Source organism: Mobula birostris, chromosome 11 (assembly GCF_030028105.1).
Source record: "Mobula birostris isolate sMobBir1 chromosome 11, sMobBir1.hap1, whole genome shotgun sequence".
NCBI classification, from domain to species: domain Eukaryota; kingdom Metazoa; phylum Chordata; class Chondrichthyes; order Myliobatiformes; family Myliobatidae; genus Mobula; species Mobula birostris.
In genome coordinates, this window is record NC_092380.1 from 32,116,257 (window position 1) to 32,139,280 (window position 23,024).

General features: G+C 47.5%; 1 protein-coding gene across 1 annotated transcript; it reads left to right on the plus strand.

Annotated features, from left to right (window-relative positions):
* The first annotated feature begins 17,561 nt into the window (after positions 1-17,561).
* On the plus strand, positions 17,562-22,942 carry LOC140205469 (apoptosis-associated speck-like protein containing a CARD). The gene is made up of 4 exons (XM_072273077.1): positions 17,562-17,854; positions 18,584-18,622; positions 20,765-20,797; positions 22,319-22,942. The coding sequence occupies exons 1-4, from the start codon at positions 17,578-17,580 to the stop codon at positions 22,576-22,578; spliced, it is 609 nt and encodes a 202-aa protein (XP_072129178.1). The 5' UTR covers positions 17,562-17,577; the 3' UTR covers positions 22,579-22,942.
* Positions 22,943-23,024: the final 82 nt, after the last annotated feature.

The window sequence follows — 23,024 nt, forward strand, 5'->3', positions numbered from 1 at the left end:
CAGCCTGCTGCCCCAGCACACAACAGCAAACATGATAGCACTGGCCACCACAGACTCATAGAACATCCTCAGCATCGTCCGGCAGATGTTAAAGGGCCTCAGTCTCCTCAGGAAATAGAGATGGCTCTGACCCTTCTTGTAGACAGCCTCACTGTTCTTAGACCAGTCCAGTTTATTGTCAATTTGTATCCCCAGGTATTTGTAATCCTCCACCATGTCCACATTGACCCCCTGGATGGAAACAGGGGTCACCGGTACCTTAGCTCTCCTCAGGTCTACCACCAGCTCCTTAGCCTTTTTCACATTAAGCTGCAGATAATTCTGCTCACACCATGTGACAAAGTTTCCTACCGTAGCCCTGTACTCAGCCTCATCTCCCTTGCTGATGCATCCAACTATGGCAGAGTCATCCGAAAACTTCTGAAGATGACAAGAATCTGTGCAGTAGTTGAAGTCCGAGGTGTAAATGGTGAAGAGAAAGGGAGACAAGACAGTCCCCTGTGGAGCCCCAGTGCTGCTGATCACTCTGTCGGACACACAGTGTTGCAAGCACACGTACTGTGGTCTGCCAGTCAGGTAATCAAGAATCCATGATACCCAAGAAGCATCCACCTGCATCGCTGTCAGCTTCTCCCCCAGCAGAGCAGGGCGGATGGTGTTGAACGCACTGGAGAAGTCAAAAAAACATGACCCTCACAGTGCTCGCTGGCTTGTCCAGGTGGGCATAGACACGGTTCAGCAGGTAGACGATGGCATCCTCAACTCCTAGTTGGGGCTGGTAGGCGAACTGGAGGGGATCTAAGTGTGGCCTGACCATAGGCCGGAGCAGCTCCAGAACAAGTCTCTCCAGAGTCTTCATGATGTGGGAGGTCAATACCACCGGTCTGTAGTCATTGAGGCAGGGGGGACTACCGCACAAGATCGAAATAAGCTGCAGAGAGTTGCAAAATTAGTTAGCTCCATCGTGGATGCTAACCTCCGCAGTATCCAGGACATCTTCAAGGGTCGATGCCTCAAAAAGGCGGCTTCCATCATTAAGAACTCCCATCACCCAGTTTATGCCTGCTTCTCATTGCTACCATCAGGAAGGAGGTACAGAAGCCAGAAGGCACACATTCAATGATTGAGGAACAGCTTCTTCCCCTCTGCTATCTGATTTCTGAATGGATATTGAACCCATGAACACTACCTCACTACTTTTTAAAAAAAAAATTCTATTTTGGCACTACTTATGTGATTTAACTATTATATATATGTATACTTACTGTAATTCATGTTTTTGCTCTATTATTATGTATTGCATTGTACTGTTGCTTCAATGTCAACAAATTTCATGACATATGCCAGTGATGTTAAACCTGACTCTGATGCTGATTCTGAATAAGTTAATAATCAATAATATTGAGTTCATGACTTGTAGAGTCCTTGAAAGTGAGTCCATCAGTTATGGAATCAATTCAGTGTTGAGGTGATTGAAGTTATCCACACTGGTTCAGGAACCTGATGGTAAGGATGCCGAAGACAATGTTAACATTCAAAGAATGTAAAAACAAGGATGTAATGCAGGCGCTATATATGGCAATGGTCAGAGCATAGTTAGTGTATTGTAAGCAGTTTTGGGCAAATTGTAAATGGGCAAAAAGGTGGCAGATGGACTATAGTGTCTGTGTTTCGCTGGAGTTTAGAAGAATGAGGTGAGAACTCATTGAAACCTATTGGATATTGAAAGGCCTAGATAGGGTGGATGTTGAAAGGCCTAGATAGGGTCGATATTGAAAGGCCTAGATAGAGTGGATGTTGAAAGGCCTAGATAGGGTGGATGTTGAAAGGCCTAGATAGAGTGGATGTTGAAAGGCCTAGATAGGGTCGATATTGAAAGGCCTAGATAGAGTGGATGTTGAAAGGCCTAGATAGGGTCGATATTGAAAGGCCTAGATAGAGTGGATGTTGAAAGGATTGTTCCAATAGTGGGGGAGTCTAGACACAGATAGAACAGCCTCACAATAAAAGGATGTTCCTTTAGAACAGAGGAGAGGATTTTCTTTAGCTGGAGGGTAGTGAATCTGTGGAATTCATTACCACAGGTGGCTGCAGAGGCCAAGTCATTAGGTATATTTAAGACAGAGTTGGTAGATTCTTGATTAGTAAGGACATCAAAGTTTAGAGGGAGAAGACAGAAGAAGGGGGTTAGGAGGGAAAATAAATCAGCCATGATGGAATGGGGAGCAGATGGGCTGAATGGCCTAGTTTTGCTCCTATGTCTTATACAGTAAGAGCATACGTTATGTTCCAGTGCCGTATAAATCGTCAACAGTACATCCTTGCTTTTATATTCTAGTCCTCTAGAAATGAATGCTAACATCACATTGCCTTCTTCACCACCAACTTAACCTGCAAATTAACCTTCTGGGAATCCTGCACAAGGACTCCCAAGTCTCTTTGCACCTCTGATTTTTGAATTTTCTCTCCATTTAGTCTGCACTTCTCTTTCTTCCACCAAAGTGCATGACCATACACATCCCAACACTATATTCCATCTACCATTTCTTTGCCCATTCTCCTAATTTGTCTAAGTCCTTCTGCAGCCTCCCAGCTTCCTCAACACTACCTGCCCCTCCAGTTATCTTCATATTATCTGTAAACTTGGCCACAAAGCCATTGATTCCATCATCCAAATCATTGACAGATAACGTAAAAAGAAGTAGCCCCAACACACACCATTGTGGATCACCACTAGTTACCAGCAGCTAACCAGAAAAGGCTCCACTCTTTGTCTTCTGACAGCCAGCCAGTGCTCTATCCATGCCAATATCTTTTCTGTAATACCATGGGCTCTTAGTCTGTTAAGCAACCTGATTAGATCAGATTAGATTAGATTCCCCTCCAAGCCGATCACCAAACTTCGCCAGCTTGGTATCAGTGTATCCCTCTGCAACTGGACCTTAGACTTTCTGACTAATAGACCCCAATTAGTTAAGTTAGACAACCTCTCCTCCTCCACTCTCACCCTGAACACTGGCGTGCCTCAAGGCTGTGTGCTGAGCCCTCTTCTGTACTCCCTTTTCACCTATGACTGCGTTCCTGTACATGGTTCTAACTCCATAATCAAGTTCCCAGACGACACCACAGTGGTTGGTCTGATCAGAGGGGATGACAAGACGGCCTACAGGGACGAGGTCCAGCACCTGGCCGCATGATGTGCCAACAACAATCTGGCCCTTAACACCCAGAAGACCAAGGAGACCATTGTGGACTTCAGGCATGCCAGGAGTCACACTCACATCCCCATCTACATCAACGGAACTGTAGTGGAGCGTGTATCAAGCTTCAAATTCCTTGGTGTCCACATTTCCGAGGATCTCTCCTGGTCCCTGAACTCCTTTATCCCAATCGAAAAGGCGCAACAGCGCCTTTATTTCCTGCGGAGCATGAAGAAAGTTCACCTCTGTCCTGGGATACTGACGGACTTTTACTGCTGTGCCATTGAGAGCATACTCACCAACTGCACCTCAGTGTGGTACGGCAATTGTCCTGTATCAGACCACAAAGCACTCCAGCGTGTGGTGAAAACTGCCCAGCAGATTATCGGCACCCAATTGTCCACCATTGAGAACATCTACCATAAACGCTGCTTGGGCAGGGCAAAAAGCATTATCAGGGATGCATCTCACCCTAACCATGGACTTTTTACTCTCCTCCCATCCGGTAGGCGCTACAGGGGTCTCTGCTCCCGCACCAGCAGGCACAAGAAGAGCTTCTTCCCTGAGGCTCTGACACCGCTGAACCTCACATCACAGTGCTAAGCAGTATTGCATCTATATTGTACTGTCTCAGTACTTTTATATTTGTGTGCTGTAGCACTTTTTTTATTCTCAGTTATTTGTAAATAACACTGTTCTTTGCATTTCTGGTCAGATGCTAAATACATTTCATTGGCTTTGTATCTGTACTCAGCACAATGACAATAAAGTTGAATCTAATCTAATCTAAGGTAGGAGGAGATGAGTTATTAACTTCAAACTTTCTGCATAATTGCTCAAAGAGTTGACCTGCATGTGCATGTAACGAGAGCTGTATAACTCATCTCCTTTTTCCACTGAGGCAAGGGGATAAAAAAAACCAGGGGACATGGGTTAAGAGTGAGGGGGGAAAAGTTTAAAGGGAACATTAGGGGGGGGGGGCTTCTTCACACAGAGAGTGGTGGGAGTATGGAATGAGCTGCCAGATGAGGTGGTAAATGCGGGCGACGCACATCAAAGTTGCTGGTGAATGCAGCAGGCCAGGCAGCATCTCTAGGAAGAGGTACAGTCGACGTTTCAGGCCGAGACCCTTCGTCAGGACTCGCGAAGGGTCTCGGCCTGAAACGTCGACTGTACCCCTTCCTAGAGATGCTGCTTGGCCTGCTGCGTTCACCAGCCACTTTGATGTGTGTTGCTTGAGTTTCCAGCATCTGCAGAATTCCTGTTGTTTGGTAAATGCGGATTCTTTTTTAACATTTAAGAATAAATTGGACAGATACATGGATGGGAGGTGTATGGAGGGATATGGTCTGTGTGCAGGTCAGTGGGACTAGGCAGAAAATGGTTTGGCACAGCCACGACGGGCCAAAAGGCCTGTTTCTGTGCTGTAGTTTCTATGGTTCTACCTTAGGCCACAAACTTATCAATCACCCCTCGTATCCTATAATCTTGTATACCTCTATCAAGTCTTCCCTCAATCTTCTACATTCTAGGGAATAAATTTCTAACCTGTTCAATCTTTCCTTACACAGGTCCTGGCAACATCCTTGTAAATTTTCTCTGTACTCTTTCAATCTTATTTACATCTTTCTGTAGGTAGATGACCAAAAACTCCAAATTATGCCTCACCAATGTCTCATACAACTTCAACATAACATCCCATCCCCTGTACTCAATACTTTGACCTATGAAGGTCAATGTGCCAAAAGCTTTCTTGGTGACCCTATCTTCTTGTGACGTCACTTTCAAGGAATTATGTATTCCCAGATCCGTCTGTTCTACCAAATTTTGAAGTGCCCTACCGTTCACTGTGTAAACCCTATCCTGGTTTGTCCTCTCAAAGTGCAACACCTCACAATTGTCTGCATTAAGTTCCATCTGCCAGTTTTCAGCCCATTTTTCCAGCTGGTCCAGATCCCACTGTAAGTTTCAATAGTATTCCTCGCTGTCAGTTACACCCCGCAATCTTAGTGTCATCTACAAATTTGCTGATCCAGTTAACCGCATTATCATTCAGGTCATCGATATTGATGACAAACAACAACGGACCCAATGCCGATCACTGAGGCACTACACTACTCCCAGGCCTCCAGTCAGAGAGGCAACCATCTACTACCGCCCTCTGGCTTCCCAAACAAAGCCAATATCCAATCCAATTTACCACCTCATCTTGAATCTTCTTGATCAAGCTCTCATGCAGGACCTTGTCAAATGCCTTACCAAGGTCCAGGTAAACAACATCCACTGCCTTGCCTTTATCAACTTTCCTGGTAACTTCCTTGAAAATCTCTATAAGATTGGTTAGACAAGGCCTACCACGCACAAAGTTACACTGACTATCCTTAATCAGTTCCTGTCTAAACACTTATGTATCTGGTCCTTAGAATACCTTCCAATAACTTTCCTACTACTGATGTCAGACTGACCAGCCTATAATTTCCTAGTTTATTCTTAGAGCCTCTTTTAAACAGCGGATGATTTAAATATCTCCACAAGGGCTCCAGCAGTTTCTGCACTTGCTTTCCATAGGGTCTGAGGGATCACTTTGTCATGCCCTGGGGATTTGTCCACCCTAATTTACCTCTAGACAGCAAACAACTCCAGCTCTGTAATCTGTATAGAGTCCATGACCTTACTGCTTTGCCTCACTTCTATAGATTCTGTGCCCATCTCCCAAATAAATACAATGCAAAAAATCCATTTAATATCTCCCTCATCTCTTTTGGTTCCACGTATAGATTGCCATTCTGATTTTCCAGAGCACCAATTTTGTCTCTTGCAATCCTTTTGCTCATAACATATCTGTAGAATCCCTTAGGGCTCTCCTTCACCTTGTCTGCTAGGGCAACTTCATGCCTTCAGCCGAGTGATGATGGCGCTAAATGGCAACTCCTTTGTTTGCATCTTCGGAAACAGCTCTATTTCCATCTTTAATATCTCTGTTTTTCCTTGTCAGGGTTTTTTGAAGAGCCTGACCTGGAGTTACACGCTCACTTCGGTTCTTTGCGGGAAGGGGACCCACTCTTGGGGTTCCATAACTGGCCGTTGTTCGGCACGCCAAGGGTTTGGCCTGAGAATTCTGCTCACCTTTGGAGGTCTAGGATCTTGTGGCTCTGGAGATGGGCAGATCAAAGGTCGGTGTTATGACAGGAGACCCATGTGTCGTCGGGGGAATCGGAATATCTACGACTGTGTGTCCAGGGACTCGAGATCTTTGGGCACACAGCTAAAAAAAAACCGACGTAACGGGCTTTTAACATTGTAAACCAGCGAGTTATTTGTTATGTCTCCCCGCTTGCTGTGAAAAAGGAGCCATCTCTTCCCCTTTATTAGGGAGAGAGAGAGAGCCTGTGGTATGTTGAATGCTGGGTGAATAACATAGTCTCTGGGGTAACTGCAAGTCTGTGTCTTTACTGTTGCTTTGCTCACGCTTGAGTGCTCGGTGACGGGCACTGATGATTTTTTTGCCGGTGGGGATTGTTGCTTGCTGCCGCTTACACGCGGGAGGGAGGGGAGCTGGGGGGGGACTTTGGAGTTCTAACATTTAACTGGCACTCATTCTTTGGGATACTCCTCTGCTTTTGTGGATGGTTGTGAAGAAAAAGCATTTCAGGATGTATATTGTATACATTTCTCTGACGTTAAATGTACCTTTGAAAGCTTTTAGCCCTCCTGATTGCTTTCTTAAATGTACCTCAACATCTACCTGCCTATACTTGCTGTGCATCTCCTTATTTTTTTCTTAACCAGGGCCTCAATATCTCTTGAAAATCAATGTTCCCTAAACCTGGTATCCACGCCTTTTATTCTGACAGGCATATACAAGCTTTAGTCTTAAAATTTCGGTTTTGAAGGCCCCCCCCTTACCAAGTACACCTTTGCCAGAAATCAGCCAGTCCCAATGCCAGATCCTTTGTGATACCATCAAAATTGGCCTCTCTCCAATTTAAAATCTCAGCCAGTGGACCAGACCTATCTTTTTGCATATTTACTTTGAAATTAATGGCATTGTGATCACTAGATACAAAGTGTTCCCCTGCACAAACTTCTGTCACCTGCCCCGTCTCATTCTCTACTAGCAGATCCAGTATTGCACGTTGGGGCTTCTGTGTACTGATTAAGGAAACCTTCCTGAACACATTTGACAAACTCTGCCCCATCTAGTCCTTTTACAGTATGGGATTCCCAGTCCATATGTGGAAAGTTAAAATCACCTACTATCACAACCTCATGTTTCTCGCAACATTTGTGATCTCTGCAAATTTGTTCGTCTAACTCTCTAGGACTGTTGGTGGTCTATAACATAGCCCCATTAACTTGGTCATACATCTCTTATTCCTCAGTTCCATCTATAAAGCCTCACTAGGCAAGTTCTCTGGTCTGTCCTGACTGAGCACTGCAATGACATTTTCCCTGACTGGTAACGCCACCCCTCCCCCTTTAATCCCTCCCGCTCTGTCGTGTCTAAAATGACAGAACCCCGGAATACTGAGCTGCCAGTCCTGTACCTCCTGCAGCCAAGTCTCTCTACAATATCATAATTCCACGTGTTGACCCATGCCCTGAGCTCACGTGCCTTTCCAACAATACCGCTTGCACTGAAATATACACAGTTCAGAACATTAGTCCCACCAGGCTCATTCTTTTATTCCTAACATCTGTCTCCACAACCTCCTCATTATCTGTTCAGGCACTCTGGTTCCCAACCCCCTGCAATTCTAACTTAACTCACACCCCCATGCAGTACTAATAAAACTTTCTGTAAGGATATTTGTCCCTCTCCAGTTTAGTTACAAACCGTGTCTTCTGTACAGGTCTCTCCTTCCCCGGAAGAGAGCCCATTGATCCAAAAATCTGAAGCCCCCCCCTTCTGCACCAATTTAGATTTAAATTGTCATTAGATTTAGATTTATGTATTAATCACAAGCACATTGGGATATACTGTGAAATGTCTTCCTAACCAGGACTATTCTCTTCATGATTTTTATAAATGACCTGAATGAGGAAGTGGTGGGATGAGTTAGTAAATTTGCTGATGACACAAAGGTTGAAGGTGTTGTGGATAGTGTGGAGGGCTGTCAGAGGTTATAGCGGGACATTGATAGGATGCAAATCTGGGCTGAGAAGTGGCAGATAGAGTTCAATCCAGATAAGTGTGATGTGGTTCATTTTGGTAGGTCAAATATGATGGCAGAATATAGTATTAATGGTAAGACTCTTGGCAGTGTGGAGGATCAGAGGGATCTTGGAGTCCGAGTCCACAGGACACATAAAGCTGCCATGCAGGTTGACTCTGTGGTTAAGAAGGCATACGGTGTATTGGCTTTCATCAACCGTAGGATTGAGTTCAAGAGCTGAGAGGTAATATTACAGCTGTATAGGACTCTGGTCAGACCCCACTTGGAGTACTGTGCTCAGTTCTGGTCATCTCAATACTGGAAGGATATGGAAACCATAGAAAGAGGGCAGAGGAGATTTACAAGGATGTTGCCTGGATTGGGGAGCATGCCTTATGAGAATAGGTTGAGTGAACTTGGCCTTTTCTCCTTGGAGCGATGGAGGATGAGAGGTGACCTGAAAGAGGTGAACAAGATAATGAGAGGCATTGCTCTTGTGGATAGTCAGAGGCTTTTCCCCAGGGCTGAAATGGCTAGCACGAGAGGGCACAGTTTTAAGGTGCTTGGAAGTAGGTACAGAGGAGATGTCAGGGGTAAGTTTTTTACACAGAGAGTGGTGAGTGTGTGGAATGGACTACCGGCAGCGGTGGTGGAGGCAGATACAATAGGGTTTTTTAAGAGACTCCTGGACAGGTACATGGAGCTTAGAGAAATAGAGGGCTATGGGTAACCTTAGGTAATTTCTAAGGTTAGGACATGTTCAGCACAGCTTTGTGAGCCAAAGGGCCTGTATCGTGCTGTAGGTTTTCTATGTTTCTACCACAATCTGTGTGGATTGGTATGAATAACTCCACCTCACTGACGATCAACACTGGCAGCTCAGGGGTGTGTGCTTAGCCCACTGTTCTACTCTCTGTACATCAATGACTGTGTGGCTAGGCACAGTTCAAATGCCATCTATAAATTTGCTGATGTTACAACCATTGTTGGCAGAATCTCAGATGGAGAAGAGAGAGCGTACAGGAGTGAGATATACCAGCTAGCTGAGTAGTATCGCAGCAACAACCTTGCACTCAACATCAGTAAGACCAAAAGATGATTGTGGACTTCAGGAAGGTAGGACGAGGGAACCAGTCCTCATAGAAGGATCAGAAGTGGAGAGAGTGAGCAATTTCTGAGTATCTAACCTTGACCCAACGTATCGATGCAGTCATAGAGAAGGCAAGACAGCGGCTATATTTCATTAGGAGTTTGAGGACATTTGGTTTGTCACCAAAGGCATTCAAAAACTCTACAAATGTACCATGGAGAGCATCACTGTCTGGTATGGGGGGCTGGGCGGGGGGCAAGGGGCTACTGCACAGGATTGAAAATAACTACAGAAAGTTGTAAAATTAGTCAGCTCCATCTTGGGTACTAGTCTTCCAAGTATCCGAGACACCTTCAAGGAGCGATGTCTCAGAAAGGCAGCGTCTATCATTAAAGATCCCCACCACCCAGGAAGTGCCCTCTTCTCACTGTTACCATCAAGAAGGAGGTGCAGAAGCCTGAAGACACACACTCAGCGATTCAGGAACAGTTTCTTCCCCTCTGCCGTCTGGTTTCTGAATGGACATTGAACCCATGAACACTATCTCACTTTTATTGTTTCTGTTTTTACGCTATTTTTAATTTAACAATTTAATATACATATATATTCACTGAAATTGATTTACTTATTTTTTCCCTATATTATCATGTATCATATTGTCCTGCTGCCGCAAAGTTAACAAATTTCATGACATATGCCGGTGATTTTAAACCTGATTCTGATGTCTGATGAGCACACAGTCCATTGAGGGCAGAGCAAGTGCCAACACACGTATTCCAGCACCAACCTAGCATGCCCACCATGTCTAGCTGAACAATATCGACATTATTCCAGTGATAACAATGGCAAAACAAACCCCTTTCCTCTCCCCCTACCACACACCCACACGAGTTGACTTCAGGGCTTGGACGCCAGGACTCAGATCAGGGGCTGTGTGTGGGTGTCTGTGCTGTGGTGCTCCGTGTCTCCCTCCTGATCACAGGCACTGGGGGAGAGGCAGAGCCTCACCCATCATTTACTACCTCTCTCTCCGGGAAGAAGCAGAGGCGAAACACACTGGGCCATTGAGACAACGTAACCCTTGGACTTTTCCAGGAATCAGAAGGTGCTTATCTGAGGAGGGCTGGGTGTGAGGACAGGTCCCGCCTCCCTCTCTGCCAGCACCATCCTGCTGAGAGCAATAAACACCCAGGTACTTGTGGAGTCCCCGGTTGTTCAGATCTCTCCTGCCCAGTCTATCTGTGCTGACCCAGACGCAATACAGCAACACAGCGGTTAGCGCAATCAATTTACAGCACCAGCACTCAGGAATCGAACCCTGTTGCTGCCTGTCTGCTCCTCTCCTCCTCTCACCATACGCTTTCCTCCCCATGCTCCATGTACGTCCCACATTCCAAAGCTGTACGCATCAGGGTTAGTGAGTTGTGGGCATGCCATGTTTGTGCCAGAAGTGTGCCGACACTTACAGACTGCCCCCCATCCTTGCAATGTGTTGCTTATTGATGCAAACGATGCAGTTAACTCTATGTTTTGATGTACATGTGACAAATAAAGCAAATCTAATCCAATCTCAGATTGTTCCATTTGCCCCTGTTTGATCGCATCTCTCTGAGACTTTCCGAGTGTCTTAATGCCTTTAAGACGTTGTTAATGTCACTGCCTCAACCACTCAACCACAAGAGTGGGAATAAAGGGGGTCTTTTCTGGTTGGCTAGTGGTATCCCATAGGGTCAGTGTTGGGTCTGCTGTTTTTCAGTAATCCAGATGATGAAATTGATGTCTTTGTGGCCAAGTTTGTGGACAATACAAAGATAGGTGGAGAGACAGATAGTGTTGAGGAAGCAAGGAGCATCATTAGTCACCAGCAGCCAATCCAAAAGGGCCTCCTGACAATCAGCCAATGCTCTATCCATGCCAGTATCTGCCCTGTAATACCATGGGCTCTTACCTTGTTTAGCAGCCTCATGTGTGGCACCTTGTCAAAGGCCTTCTGAAGATCCAAGTAACAACACCCACCAATTCTCCTTTGTCTATCCTGATTGTTAGTTCTTCAAAGAATTGCAACAAATCTGTCAGACAAGATTTTCCTTTGAGGAAGCCATGTTGACTTCGACCTATTTTATCATGTGCCTCCAAGTGCCCCAAAACTACATCTTAAACAATCATCAATATCTTCCCAACCACTGAGGTTGGGCCAATAGGCCTATAATTCCCTTTCTTCTGCCTTCCTCCCTTCTTGAAGAGTGGAGTGACATTTGCAATTCTCCAGCCCTCTGGAACCATTCCAGAATCTAGTAATTCTTGAAAGATCATTATTAATGCTTCCACAGTCTCTTCAGCCACCTCTTTCAGAACCCTGGGGTTGAGTCTAGCTGGACCAGGTGACTTATCTACCTTCAGACTTTTCAGTTTCCCCAAACATCACCTCTGTAGTAATAGCAAACATACTCACTTCTGCCCCTTGACACTCTTGAAAATAATAGGGCTGTTGTCATGGGGGATCTCAACTTTCCTAATATAAAACAGGGACCTTATTAGTTCAAGAGGCTTAGATGGGGCAGAATTTGTTCAGCGTATCCACAAAGGTTTCTTAAATCAATATGTGGCTGGTCCAACAAGAGGAGGGTCCATACTAGACCTGGTGTTGGGTAATGAGCCTGGCTATGTGACTGATATTTCAGTGGGTGAGAAGTTAGGGAACAGTGATCACAACTCCTTAACTTTCAGGACAGCTGTAGATATTTGAATATTTGCTTGGATGCAGAGGATGTGAGTGAGGTACTTACTGCGTACTTTGCTTCAGTATTTACTAAGGAAAAGGATAGGAAAGACCGGAGGACCAGTGCTGAGCGTATAAATACACTCAGAGCATTTAGAGGTCAAGGATGAGGAAGAGCTGAGCCTCCTAATGAGTATTAGTGGATAAATCCCCAGGGCCTGATGGGCTTTACCCCAGGCTATTGAAGGAAGCAAGAGATTGCTGGTTCCTTGACCAGTATCTTTGCGTCCTCCCTAGCCACAGGCGAGGTCTCAGAGGACCAGAGAGTGGCTAATGTTGAATCTCTGTTTAAGAAGGGAACAAGGGAAATTCCTGGGAATGATAGAATGGTGAGTCTCACATCAGTTGTAGGGAAACTGCTGGAGAAAATTCTTAGGGATAGGATATACAAGTATTTGGAAACCTATGGCATGATTAGGGAGAGCCAGCATGGCTTTGTGCAGACAAGTCGTGTCTTACCAACTTGATTGAGTTTTTCGACAAGGTGACAAGAGGGACTGATGAGGGTAGGACAGTTTTCTACATGGAGTTGAGTAAGGCATTTGACAAAGTCCCTCCTGAGAAGCTCATACAGAAGATTAAGATGTATGGGACCAGAGGCAAATTGGCTGTCTGGATCCAGAACTGGCTTGACCATGGAAGACAGAGTGTCGTGGCTGAAGGAACTTATTCAAGCTGGCGGTCTGTAATTAGTGGTGTTCTGCCGGGTTCTGCACTGGGACCTCTGCTGTTCGTAATGTATATAAATGACCTGGATGAAAATATAGATGGGTGGGTTAGTAAATTTGTGGATGATACCAAGATTGGTAGAGTTGTGGATGGTGTAGAAGTCTGGCAAAGAAAAAAGTACGATATAGATCATTTGCAGAAATGGGCAGAGAGATGGCAGATGGAGTTTAATCTAGAAAAATATGAGGTGCTTCACCTTGGTAGGGCAAATGCAAGGAGACAGTACACTGTAAAGGGCAAAGGGCAAGATCCTTAACAGAGTTGCTGAGCGGAGAGATGTTGGGATCCAAGTTCATAACTTCTTCAAAGTGGCTACAAGGATCGATAGGGAGGTTCAGAAAGCTTATGGAATGCTTGCTTTTATTAGTCAAGGCATTGAGTTCAAAAGTCAGGAGGTATATTTGCAACTTTATATAACTCTTCTTAGGCTACATCTGGAGTACTGTGTACAGTTCTGGCTGCCCCTCTATTGGAAGGAAGTTGAGTCTTTGGAGAGGGTGCAGAAGAGGTTCACTGGGATACTGTCTGGTTTAGAGGGCTCATGGTATCACGCAAGGCTGGATAAACTTGGGTTGTTTTCTCTGGAGCGCCAGAGGCTGAGGGGAGATCTGATAGAGGTTTATAAGATTATGAGAGGTGTAGATGGAATAGACAGGGTGTATCTGTTTCCCAGGGATGAAATGTCTAATACCAGAGGGCATGCATTGAAGGTGAGAGGGTAGGTTCAAGGGGGATGTGAGGGGTAAGTTTTTTACTCAAAGTGTGACAGATGCCTGGAATGCGCTGCCTGGTATGGTGGTAGAGGCAAATGCATTTAAGATACATTTAGATAGGCACATGCATGTAAGGAAGATGGAGGGATATGGACATGTATAGGTAGGAGAGATTAGTGTTTGGGTGTTTTTGATTTGCTTTTTTATCTGGTTCAGCACAAAATTGTTGGCTGAATGGCCTGATCTGTGCTGTACTGTTCTATGGCCTAAACATGGACCATAATCTCAGTGATGATGTTGCCCCTCAGGTTCAATGGCACCACCTCTTGAAGATGCCCTCAATGGTGGGGAGGGATGGAACTGGCTGAATCTACAACCTTCTGAAGTCTCTTCTAATTCTGTGCATTGCAGCCTCCATACCAGACAGTGGTGCAGCCATTCAGAAAATTGCCCACCGTGCATCTGTGGAAATCCGCCAGAGTTTGGTAACATACCAAACTTGCTGTAACCCCCAATGAAGTAGAGCCACTGGCATGCCTCCTTCTCGATTGCATCAACGTGTTGGGCGCAGGATAGATCTTCTGAGATGTTGACACCCAAGAACTTGAAGCTGCTCACCCTTTCCACCACTGACCCCTCAGTGAGGATTGGTGTGTATTCTCCTGACTTCCCCGTTCTGAAAGGCTTGCCCACATTTGGCCTCTATTCCTCTAAACCTTTCCAATTGAAGTAATTGAAATAGCTTTGTAGAGGTTAGCGCAATGCTTTTACACTTCGGGGCGTTCCGGAGGTCGGGGTTCAATTCCAGTACCGTTATGTAGAAACACCAATGCCTAGAAGCAGAAAAAAAGCTACAGATGGGGTGGACATGGCCCAGTCAATCACGGGCAAAGCTCTCCCCATCACTGAGCACATATACATGGAGCACTGCCACAGGAAAACAGCATCCATCGTCAGGGACCCCTACCATCCAGGCCAAGCTCTCTTCTTGCTAATACCATCAGGCAGTAGGCACCAAAGCCTTAAGTCCCACACCAGCAGGTTCGGGCACAGTTATAATACAACTGTTAGGCTCCTGAGCCGGTGTGATTAACTACATTCACCTCAACTCTGAACTGATTCCACGATCTACAGACTCGCTTTCAATGAGTTTTTACAATTCGTTCTCAGTGTTATATTTTTATTTGCAAGGTTTGTCGTCTTTTGCACATTGGTTGTTTTTCAGTCTTTGAGTGTAGTTTTTGTTGATTCCATTGTATTTCTTTGTTCTACTGTGAATGCCTGCAAGAAAATTAATCTCAGGGTAGTATATGGTAACGTATGTCATTGTCATCATGTGCCATGTCATATGATGTGGGTGAGCATTGTCTTTGACCATGTTTATTCTTGGTAAATTTTCTACTAAAGTGGCTTGCCATTTCCTTCTTCTGGACAGTGTCTTTACAAGATGGGTGACCCCAGCCGTTGCCAATATTCTTCAGAGATTGTCTGCCTGGCATCAGTGGTCACCTAACCAGAACTTGTGATATGCACCAGCTGCTCTTATGACCATCCACCACCTGCCCCATAGCTTCACATGACCGTGATCGGGGGTTAAGCAGGTGCTACACCTTGCCCAAGGGTGACCTGCAGCCTGACAGAGGGAACGTGTGCCTTACACCTCCTATGGTAGAGATGTACTTCCACCCTGCCACCCGAACTTATATGTACTTTGATAATAAATATACTTTGAACTTTGAACATAATGCTCCAACTTCTGTACTCAGTGCCCTGACTGATGAAGACTAGCGTGCCAAACAGCTTCTTCACCACCCTGTCTATTTGTGTCTCTACTTTCGGGGAGCAATTGCCATGTACCACTGGGTCCCCAACACTCCCAAAGATTCTAACATTTACTCAGCAAGGGAGAACTGTCATGCAAGTAGAGAGCTGGAAAAGAAGGAATCTAGTCGAAGATTGTGGATCTCGGGAGAAAGGGACAGAGGAGGGGAAAGAAAGGGAGGTGTTGGGCAGGAGAGGAAAAGAGAAGAGGTGGGAGGGTAACTAGAATGAAGAATGAAAAAAAGAGAGAAGCAGGGAAGGTGCAATATTTACCAGAAAGTAGAGAAATTGATGTTAAGGTTGGACGAGCAACACCTCATATTTGGTCTGGGTAGCCTCCAAACTGAGTTTGGCCACATCACGGCAGTAGAAGAGGCCGTGGACAGACATGTCGGAATGGGCATGGGAAGTCAGACTGAAATAGGTATCCACCAGGAGAGCCTGACTTCTGTGGCAGATGGAGTGAAGGTGCTTGACAAAGTGATTCTCTAAACTGTGTTGGATTTCACCAGCACTATGTACAATAGATGACCCTGACAGACTAACTGGTGGAGAATTGCCTCACATGGAAGGTGTGTGAGGAAGGAAGTGTTGGGGCAGGTGTAGCACTTGTTATGGTTACAGGGTTAAGTGCTAGGAGGGATATCAGTGGTGAGGGACGAGTGGACAAGGGAGTGACATAGAGAGTGATCCTAGGGGAAAGCAGAGAGTGGGGAAGAAGGAAATGTGTGCTTGGTGGTGGAATCTCATTGGAGGAGGCAGAGTTTATGGAGAGCGATGGGCCCTTTTGTTTCTGCTACCTGCTGGGAGAAGATATTGAAGTGCAGGATACAGAACAGAACAGCACAGGGAGAGGCCATTCGGCCCACAATGTTGTGCCAAACCAACTAAAAAGCAAATCAAAAACACCCAAACACCAATCCCTCCTACCTACACCATGTCCATATCCCTCCAACTTCCTCACATCCATGTGCCTATCCAGCTCTCTGAAAAGCCTCTAGTGTATTTGCCTCTGTCACCATACCAGGCAGTACATTCCAGGCATCCACCACTCTCTGAGTAAAAATTTTACCTCCTCACATCCCCCTTGCCCCCTTCTCACCTTCAATGCATGCCCTTTGGTCCCTGAGAAACAGATATTCCCCATCCACTCTATCTCTGCCTCTCATAATCTTGTAAACCTGAATCAGATCTCCCCTCAGCCTCCGAATCTCCAGAGAAAACAGCCCACGTTTATGATAGCACATATCCTCTAAACAAATAGCGCCCTGGTACCTCTTCTGCACTCTTGTCCTGTGCTTTGTTAGACTCTGACTTTCAAAGCTTTACATACTTGTTCTTTTTCTTCTGACTAAATCCATCGCCTCTCTGGACATCCAAGGTTCTCTTACCTTTCCATTCCCGTCCTTCCTTCTGATGGGAACACACTGTAACTTTCCCGTAATCTGTGCAATTGATCTTTAAACACCCTTACATGTCTGACATGGGCTTGCCAGAGGAGAAGTTTTCCCAATGAACTCTTCTTAGTTTCTGCCAAATGCTCTCGTAATTTGCCCTATTCCAATTTGAAACTCTTCCGCCAGGACCATATCTAACCTTATCGACAACTATCCTGAATGTTAAGGAGTTCTGGTCACTTCTCCTTAACTGCTCACCCACTGAAAGGTCGGTCGCCTGGTCAGGCTCGTTACCCAGCATTAGGTCCAATATGACCTCTCCTCCCGTTGGATCGTCCGCATAGTGATTTAAGAAACCTTCTAGGATACACTTAACAAATTCTACCTCATCTTAACCCCTTTCACGAAGAAGGTGCCAATTTATACTTTGTATTAGGGAAGCTGAAATCCCCCATGACAACAACCCCAATCCCACACACTCTTCTTTCCGGGAGTTTCACATTCCCCCCATCCCCAATCCCATATACTCCTGGGTGGAGTTTCATATTCCCCCTATCCCTGAACCTACATCACTCCTCCTCCCGAGAGTTTCACACTGGGCGGAATGTGTGACGGAGTTGAGGCATCTCCTCCTTCGAACTATCTTCCCGCCCTTCCCTCTTGCTTTTTTACTTGGGATCAGGACCGCAGAGATGCCCCGAACAGTGCGCCAGTGCATTGTCGAGGCGCTGGAGAACCTGGGCAAGTCGCAGCTGCGGCGCTTTAAGGAGGACCTGTCCGAGGTGCAGTACCGGCCCGGCTTCAGTGCCATCCCCCGGGGCCGGCTGGAGGACGCCGATGCCCAGGACCTCGGCCGCCTCCTGGTCAGCACCTACCGGGATGATTACGCGGCCGAGTTGACGCTGGAGGTGCTGGAGGGGCTGCCGGAGCGGGAGGTGGCCGACTCGCTGCGTCACAATCTGCCGGCCGGTGAGTATGCCCGGGACTGCGTGGATTTGTTTCAGGGGTCCTGCGCGCTCAGTTTGCTGAGGGCAAGGGCGCCCGTGAGCCGTGCGAGAGACTGTAATTGTGTGTGTAAATGTGGCTGAAATTGAGAGCCTTTGATCGTGTGAAACAGTGGGAGTGCTAAAGTTAGTGTCTGAATGTGTAAGAGAGTTGGTGTGGGAGAGAGAGCGAGTGAGAGTGTAAGTGGACGAGCGAGAGAGTGGGATTGTGAGAGAAAGCGTTAGAATGGGAGTGCAAATGTGAGACTGAGAATGAGAGTGGTAGTGCGTGTGAAAGTGTGAGAGAGAATGCGAGTGAATGGATGGGAGTGAGAATGGGAATGAGTGTAAAAATATGAGGGGAAGTGTAAGATTGGAAGCGAGTGTGTATTTGAGTCTGGGCGTGTCGGTGTGGGTGTGGAAGTGAGTGGGCAGTGCGCTGTGTGCACCTGTTCGCGCTTCAGTCCGTAATATCCAGGGAGTGAAAACAGTGACTGGACGGCAGTGTCTGTGACCAGGGAGAATCTGGGGTTCGGCAACGCCTCACGCCCGCACTAGAGGTGAGAGGATTTGCGTCCTGTCTTCACCAGAGCTGGTTACACCGCAACAGCGGGAGATGTGAAGAAGTCGGGGTGGGGAATTAGGGGAAAGCCCTCTGCGAGTGAGCCAGATACAGCGGCAACCCCTCCTTAACGCTGACCGCTCTTGTTCGCAGGCGGACAGGCCCCGAAGACTGGATCCAGCGGGAGTGCCGGTGAGTATGGAAGGGTCTCCCGGCGGGCAGAGTAGGGGAAGGAAAGAGAGGGGAGGAGGGAGGGAGAGGGAAGGAGTGGAATGAAAGAGGAGGAGTGAGAAGAGGAAGAGAGGGGAGAGAGGGGAAGGAGGGGGAGAAAAAGGTTGACTCCAGGTGGCTGATCCTCTCCAACAACCTCCTCGCCCCCCCCCCACCCCACACACAGTCCCCTCCCTCCCCTCCCTCCAGGAGCCCACTTCTTCAGCCGACCTTAGCCTCCGACCGGGCTTTTGTATTTTCAGCAAGACTCTGTGAGTGTGTGTGTGTGTGTGTGTGTGTGTTCTGTGTGTCATTCATATCCTGGGCACTGTCTCTCTCCGTCGTCAGATTTCTGAATGGTCCATGAGCCCATGAACACGCCCTCGCTACTCCTCGTCAGTCCTATTTATTGTAATTTATAGTAATTTGGGATCTTGCAATGTACTGCCACTAAACCACAGATCTCACGGCGTATATCGGTGATAATAAAGCTGATTTTGATTTGTGTCGTAAGACCATTGAATAGTTGGATAAGATAGACTTTTCACCTCGTAGTGACCTTGCACCGTATGGTCTGCCTGAACTGTACCTGCGCTGTAGCTGTTTTTGCGCTCTGTTCTACCTCAGTGAACTGTGTAATGATTTGACCATATGAGCAGTAGGCAAGGCGAGCTTTTCAATGCATTTCGGTACAACGGGCATAATAAACCAATTCCAATATAGCCTATCAGGCCAGTCCTCAATCTCATACAGTGTAGGGAATAAAGTTCGAAAACTACACAGCCTCTCCTCGTCACTCAAGTCCAGATAACACCCCAGTAAATATTTTTTGCACTCTTTCTAGTGTAATGACATCTTTCTTATCATCTAGTGACCTAAGCTGAACCCAATACTCCAAATGCAGGTTCACATGCCCTCTTCTCCATCAGGGAGGAGCTACAGGAGTCTGAAGGCCCACACAAGAGTCAGGAACATCTTTTAATTATCAAAACTACAAAAGTTTACTGACACAACAATACACAAAATACAAATATCAAGTATTTACAAGACAGTGAATAAACTCAAATTAAATGATCGTTACTGTCTATAAAACAGTCAATTCCACCGCTCCCGGATATCCCATACTGTACCCACGCTCCCTCTCCAAAGACAGCCGCGCACGAACGTATTCTCGAAAAGGGGCAGGCAGACGGGCCTGGCAGTCTCTGGGCCGGTGAATGGCCATCTTGGCCGGGCCCAGGGGCAAGCCCAGCAGTAAATCCTCCGAGCGACTGGCCCCTTCCTTACGGGGTGACTCGCCCGTATATAGGGAGCGCGGGGTGAAGTGCGAGCGAAACCCGTGGAGGAGTCGCCCCTTCAGAGGGCTCAAACAGGACTGCAACCCTCTCACCCTTTGCGTCAGATTTCTGGACGGTCCACAAACATGACCTCAATATTCCCTTTTGCATTATTTATTTATTGACCTTTTTTGTAATCATAGAAAATCTTATGTTTTGCACTGGGGTGCTGTCAAAAAACATCTGTTAGTGATAATAAACCTGACTGACTCATTCTGCTCGTCCTGTGGGGTTGCTGCGGGCTCTCCTTCTGTCTCAGGCTCACCGACCTCTGCAGGCTCTCCGTCCGTCCTCGTATCTCACCGATCTCCACGGGTTCTCCCTCTGTCTCAGGCTCACTGACCTCTGCGGGCTCTCCGTCCGTCCCCGTATCTCACCGATCTCCACGGGTTCTCCCTCTGTCTCAGGCTCACTGCGGGCTCTCCTTCTGTCCCTGTATCTCTGCGGCCTCTCCCTCTGTCTCAGTATCTTAGCCGACCTCTGCGGGCTCTCTTTCTGTCCCTGTATATTACTCGACCTCTGCGGGCTCTCCGTCCATCCCCGTATCTCACCGACCTCTGCGGCCTCTCCCTTTGTCTCAGTATCTTAGCCGACCTCTGCGGACCCTCCCTCTGTCCCTGTATCTCACCGACTTCTGCCCGAGGCAGTGAAATCCACTTCACTCACCAGGGGTATGTGGGGTAGTGGGGCGCCTTCTCTGACGGAGCCCAGGTACAAGGGTCGGGGTCTGTAACCCCTCCCGCCGCTGGGTTCATGCCGACCTCTCCAATTTCCTTTGTTTCGACAGGGGGACGGGCCGCGGCAACCGGACCCTGCGGGAGTGGTGGTGAGTATGGCGGGGTTCACAGGTGGGAGCGTGGAAAGAAGGCGCCAGTGAAGGGAAGGACAGAGACAAGGAGTATGGGGAGACAAGGGAAGAGATCTGGGAGGGGAGAAGGGGAGGGGGTAATGGGTGGAATAAGGGGCAACAGACGGGGAGGGGAAGGGGAAGAAGGGGAGGGGAGTTGGAGAAGGAGAGGAGGGAAAGTGTGGGGAGGGAATGATGGGGAGGGGAAGGGGATGGAGGGAGGAGGATTCCATTTTGTCCAGTTCTCTCCAACAATCTCATCCCCTCCGATATTCATTCCCATCTACTGCCCCTTTCCTACTCCTGGCTCACTTCTCCTCCCTCCCCTCTCTCACCGCCACCCTTCTATCTCTTGCCTCTCCTTCGCTATCTCCTTTCTCCATAGGACTATAAGAAATAGTAACAGAATAAAGCCATTTGGCCCATCGAGTCTACTCCACCATTTCATCATGGCCGCCCCAATTCTCCTGCCTTCTCCCCGCAACCTTTCATGCCCCGACTACTCAAGGTTCCATCAACGTCCGGCTGACGTACACCTGACCTGACCTCCACAGCTGCTTGAGGGAACGAACTCCACGGATTCACCACGCTCTGGCTGAAGAAGTTCCTCCTCATCCCCGTTCTAAGCAGACGCCCCATTTCTGAGGCTGTGTCCTCTAGTCTTCTACTCCCTCGCCATAGGAAACGTCTCAGCTACCTCTGCAGGCTCTCCCCCTGCTCCTGCATCTCACAGATCCCTGCTTCTGTCGAAGCCTTTCAACATTCGATAGCTTTATGTCACCCGGCATTCTTCCGAACTCCAGGCCCAGAGCCACCAAACGCTCCTTATAAATCCCGCAATCATTTTCGGGAACCTCCTTTGAAAGCTCTCCAAAATCCGCACATCCTTTATTAGATAAGTGAGGCCTCACCAGTGCTTTATACACCCTCATCGTTGCAACATTGTTTTCATATTCTAGTCCTCTCTAAATGAATGCTAACATTGTACTTGCCTTCCTCACCACTGACTCAACCTGCAAATTAACCTTCAGGGACTCCCACTCGAGGACCTTCATTCCTCCCTTCTCCCTCCTTCCCCTCCAACATCCCCTTCACACCTCTTCCACTTATTCCCCCTCTCCCTAGTAATCCCCATCCCTTCATTCTCTCCCCTCCTCTCTTTCACTCTCCTCCCTCCCTCACTCACTATCCCCCTCTCGGCCTGCAGGTAACCCTATCAAACGTCACTCCCTCATCCCACTCCCTCCCTCCTTCATCTTAGAGAGCATCCCATCGACTGTCACTCCCCTTTCCCTCACTCTGCCCTGTGCTACACACTCCTGCCTTCCTTCTCTCCGCTCCAGTTCCCACACTCCCACCCTCTCTCTCTCCCTTACTCACTCACTCACCCCTCGCCCTTCCTCCCTCCTCTCTCACTCTCCCTTCACCCGCCTTTTCTGCCCTGCTCTCCCTGACTCAGCGACACGCTTCTCTTCCCTGGCTCTCGCCCCGCAGGTGCCCACCCGGTGGATCGCTACTTCGCGCAGATTGTGCAGCAGTTTCACTCCACGGACATGGTGTTGGACGAGCTGCTGGGCAAAGGCGTTCTCACTGCTGAACACTACGACCGGCTCCGCGTCAAGGCCCCGCGGCAGGAGAAGAACCGGGAGCTGCTGCTCTTCATCCGCGGGCAGGGGCTCGAAGCTAAGGAGCAGCTCTGGAGCGCCATGAGTGAGGCCGACCCGTACTTCGTCGGAAACGTGACCCGGCAGTGAGAACGTCCCGGGTTCCAGCAAGAGCGGATTCGGGGCTTAAATCCCACCCGACGTCCGCGGGAGATTCCCGTTCTACTACGTGATGCCTCTCGACAATAAAATAAGGAATTTATAGTCAGACGTCTGAGTTATTGAACGCAGTAACGGCTGTAATCGATTCGCACAACCCGACACACACCTCCTAGCCTAAGATCATAAAACCTTTCGGCCCATCTAGTCGTCCCACCATTTCATCGTGGTTGATTTACTATCTCTCTCAAGCATATTCTCCTAACTTCTCCCTGTAACCTTTGACGTGCTGACTAATCAAGAATTTATCGATCTTTGCTTTAAATATACCCAATAACTTGGCCGCCTGTGCCTGTGGCAATGAATTCAACCGATTCACCACCTCTGGCTGAAGAAATTCCTCCTCATCGCCGTTCTAAATGGACGTCCCTCTATTC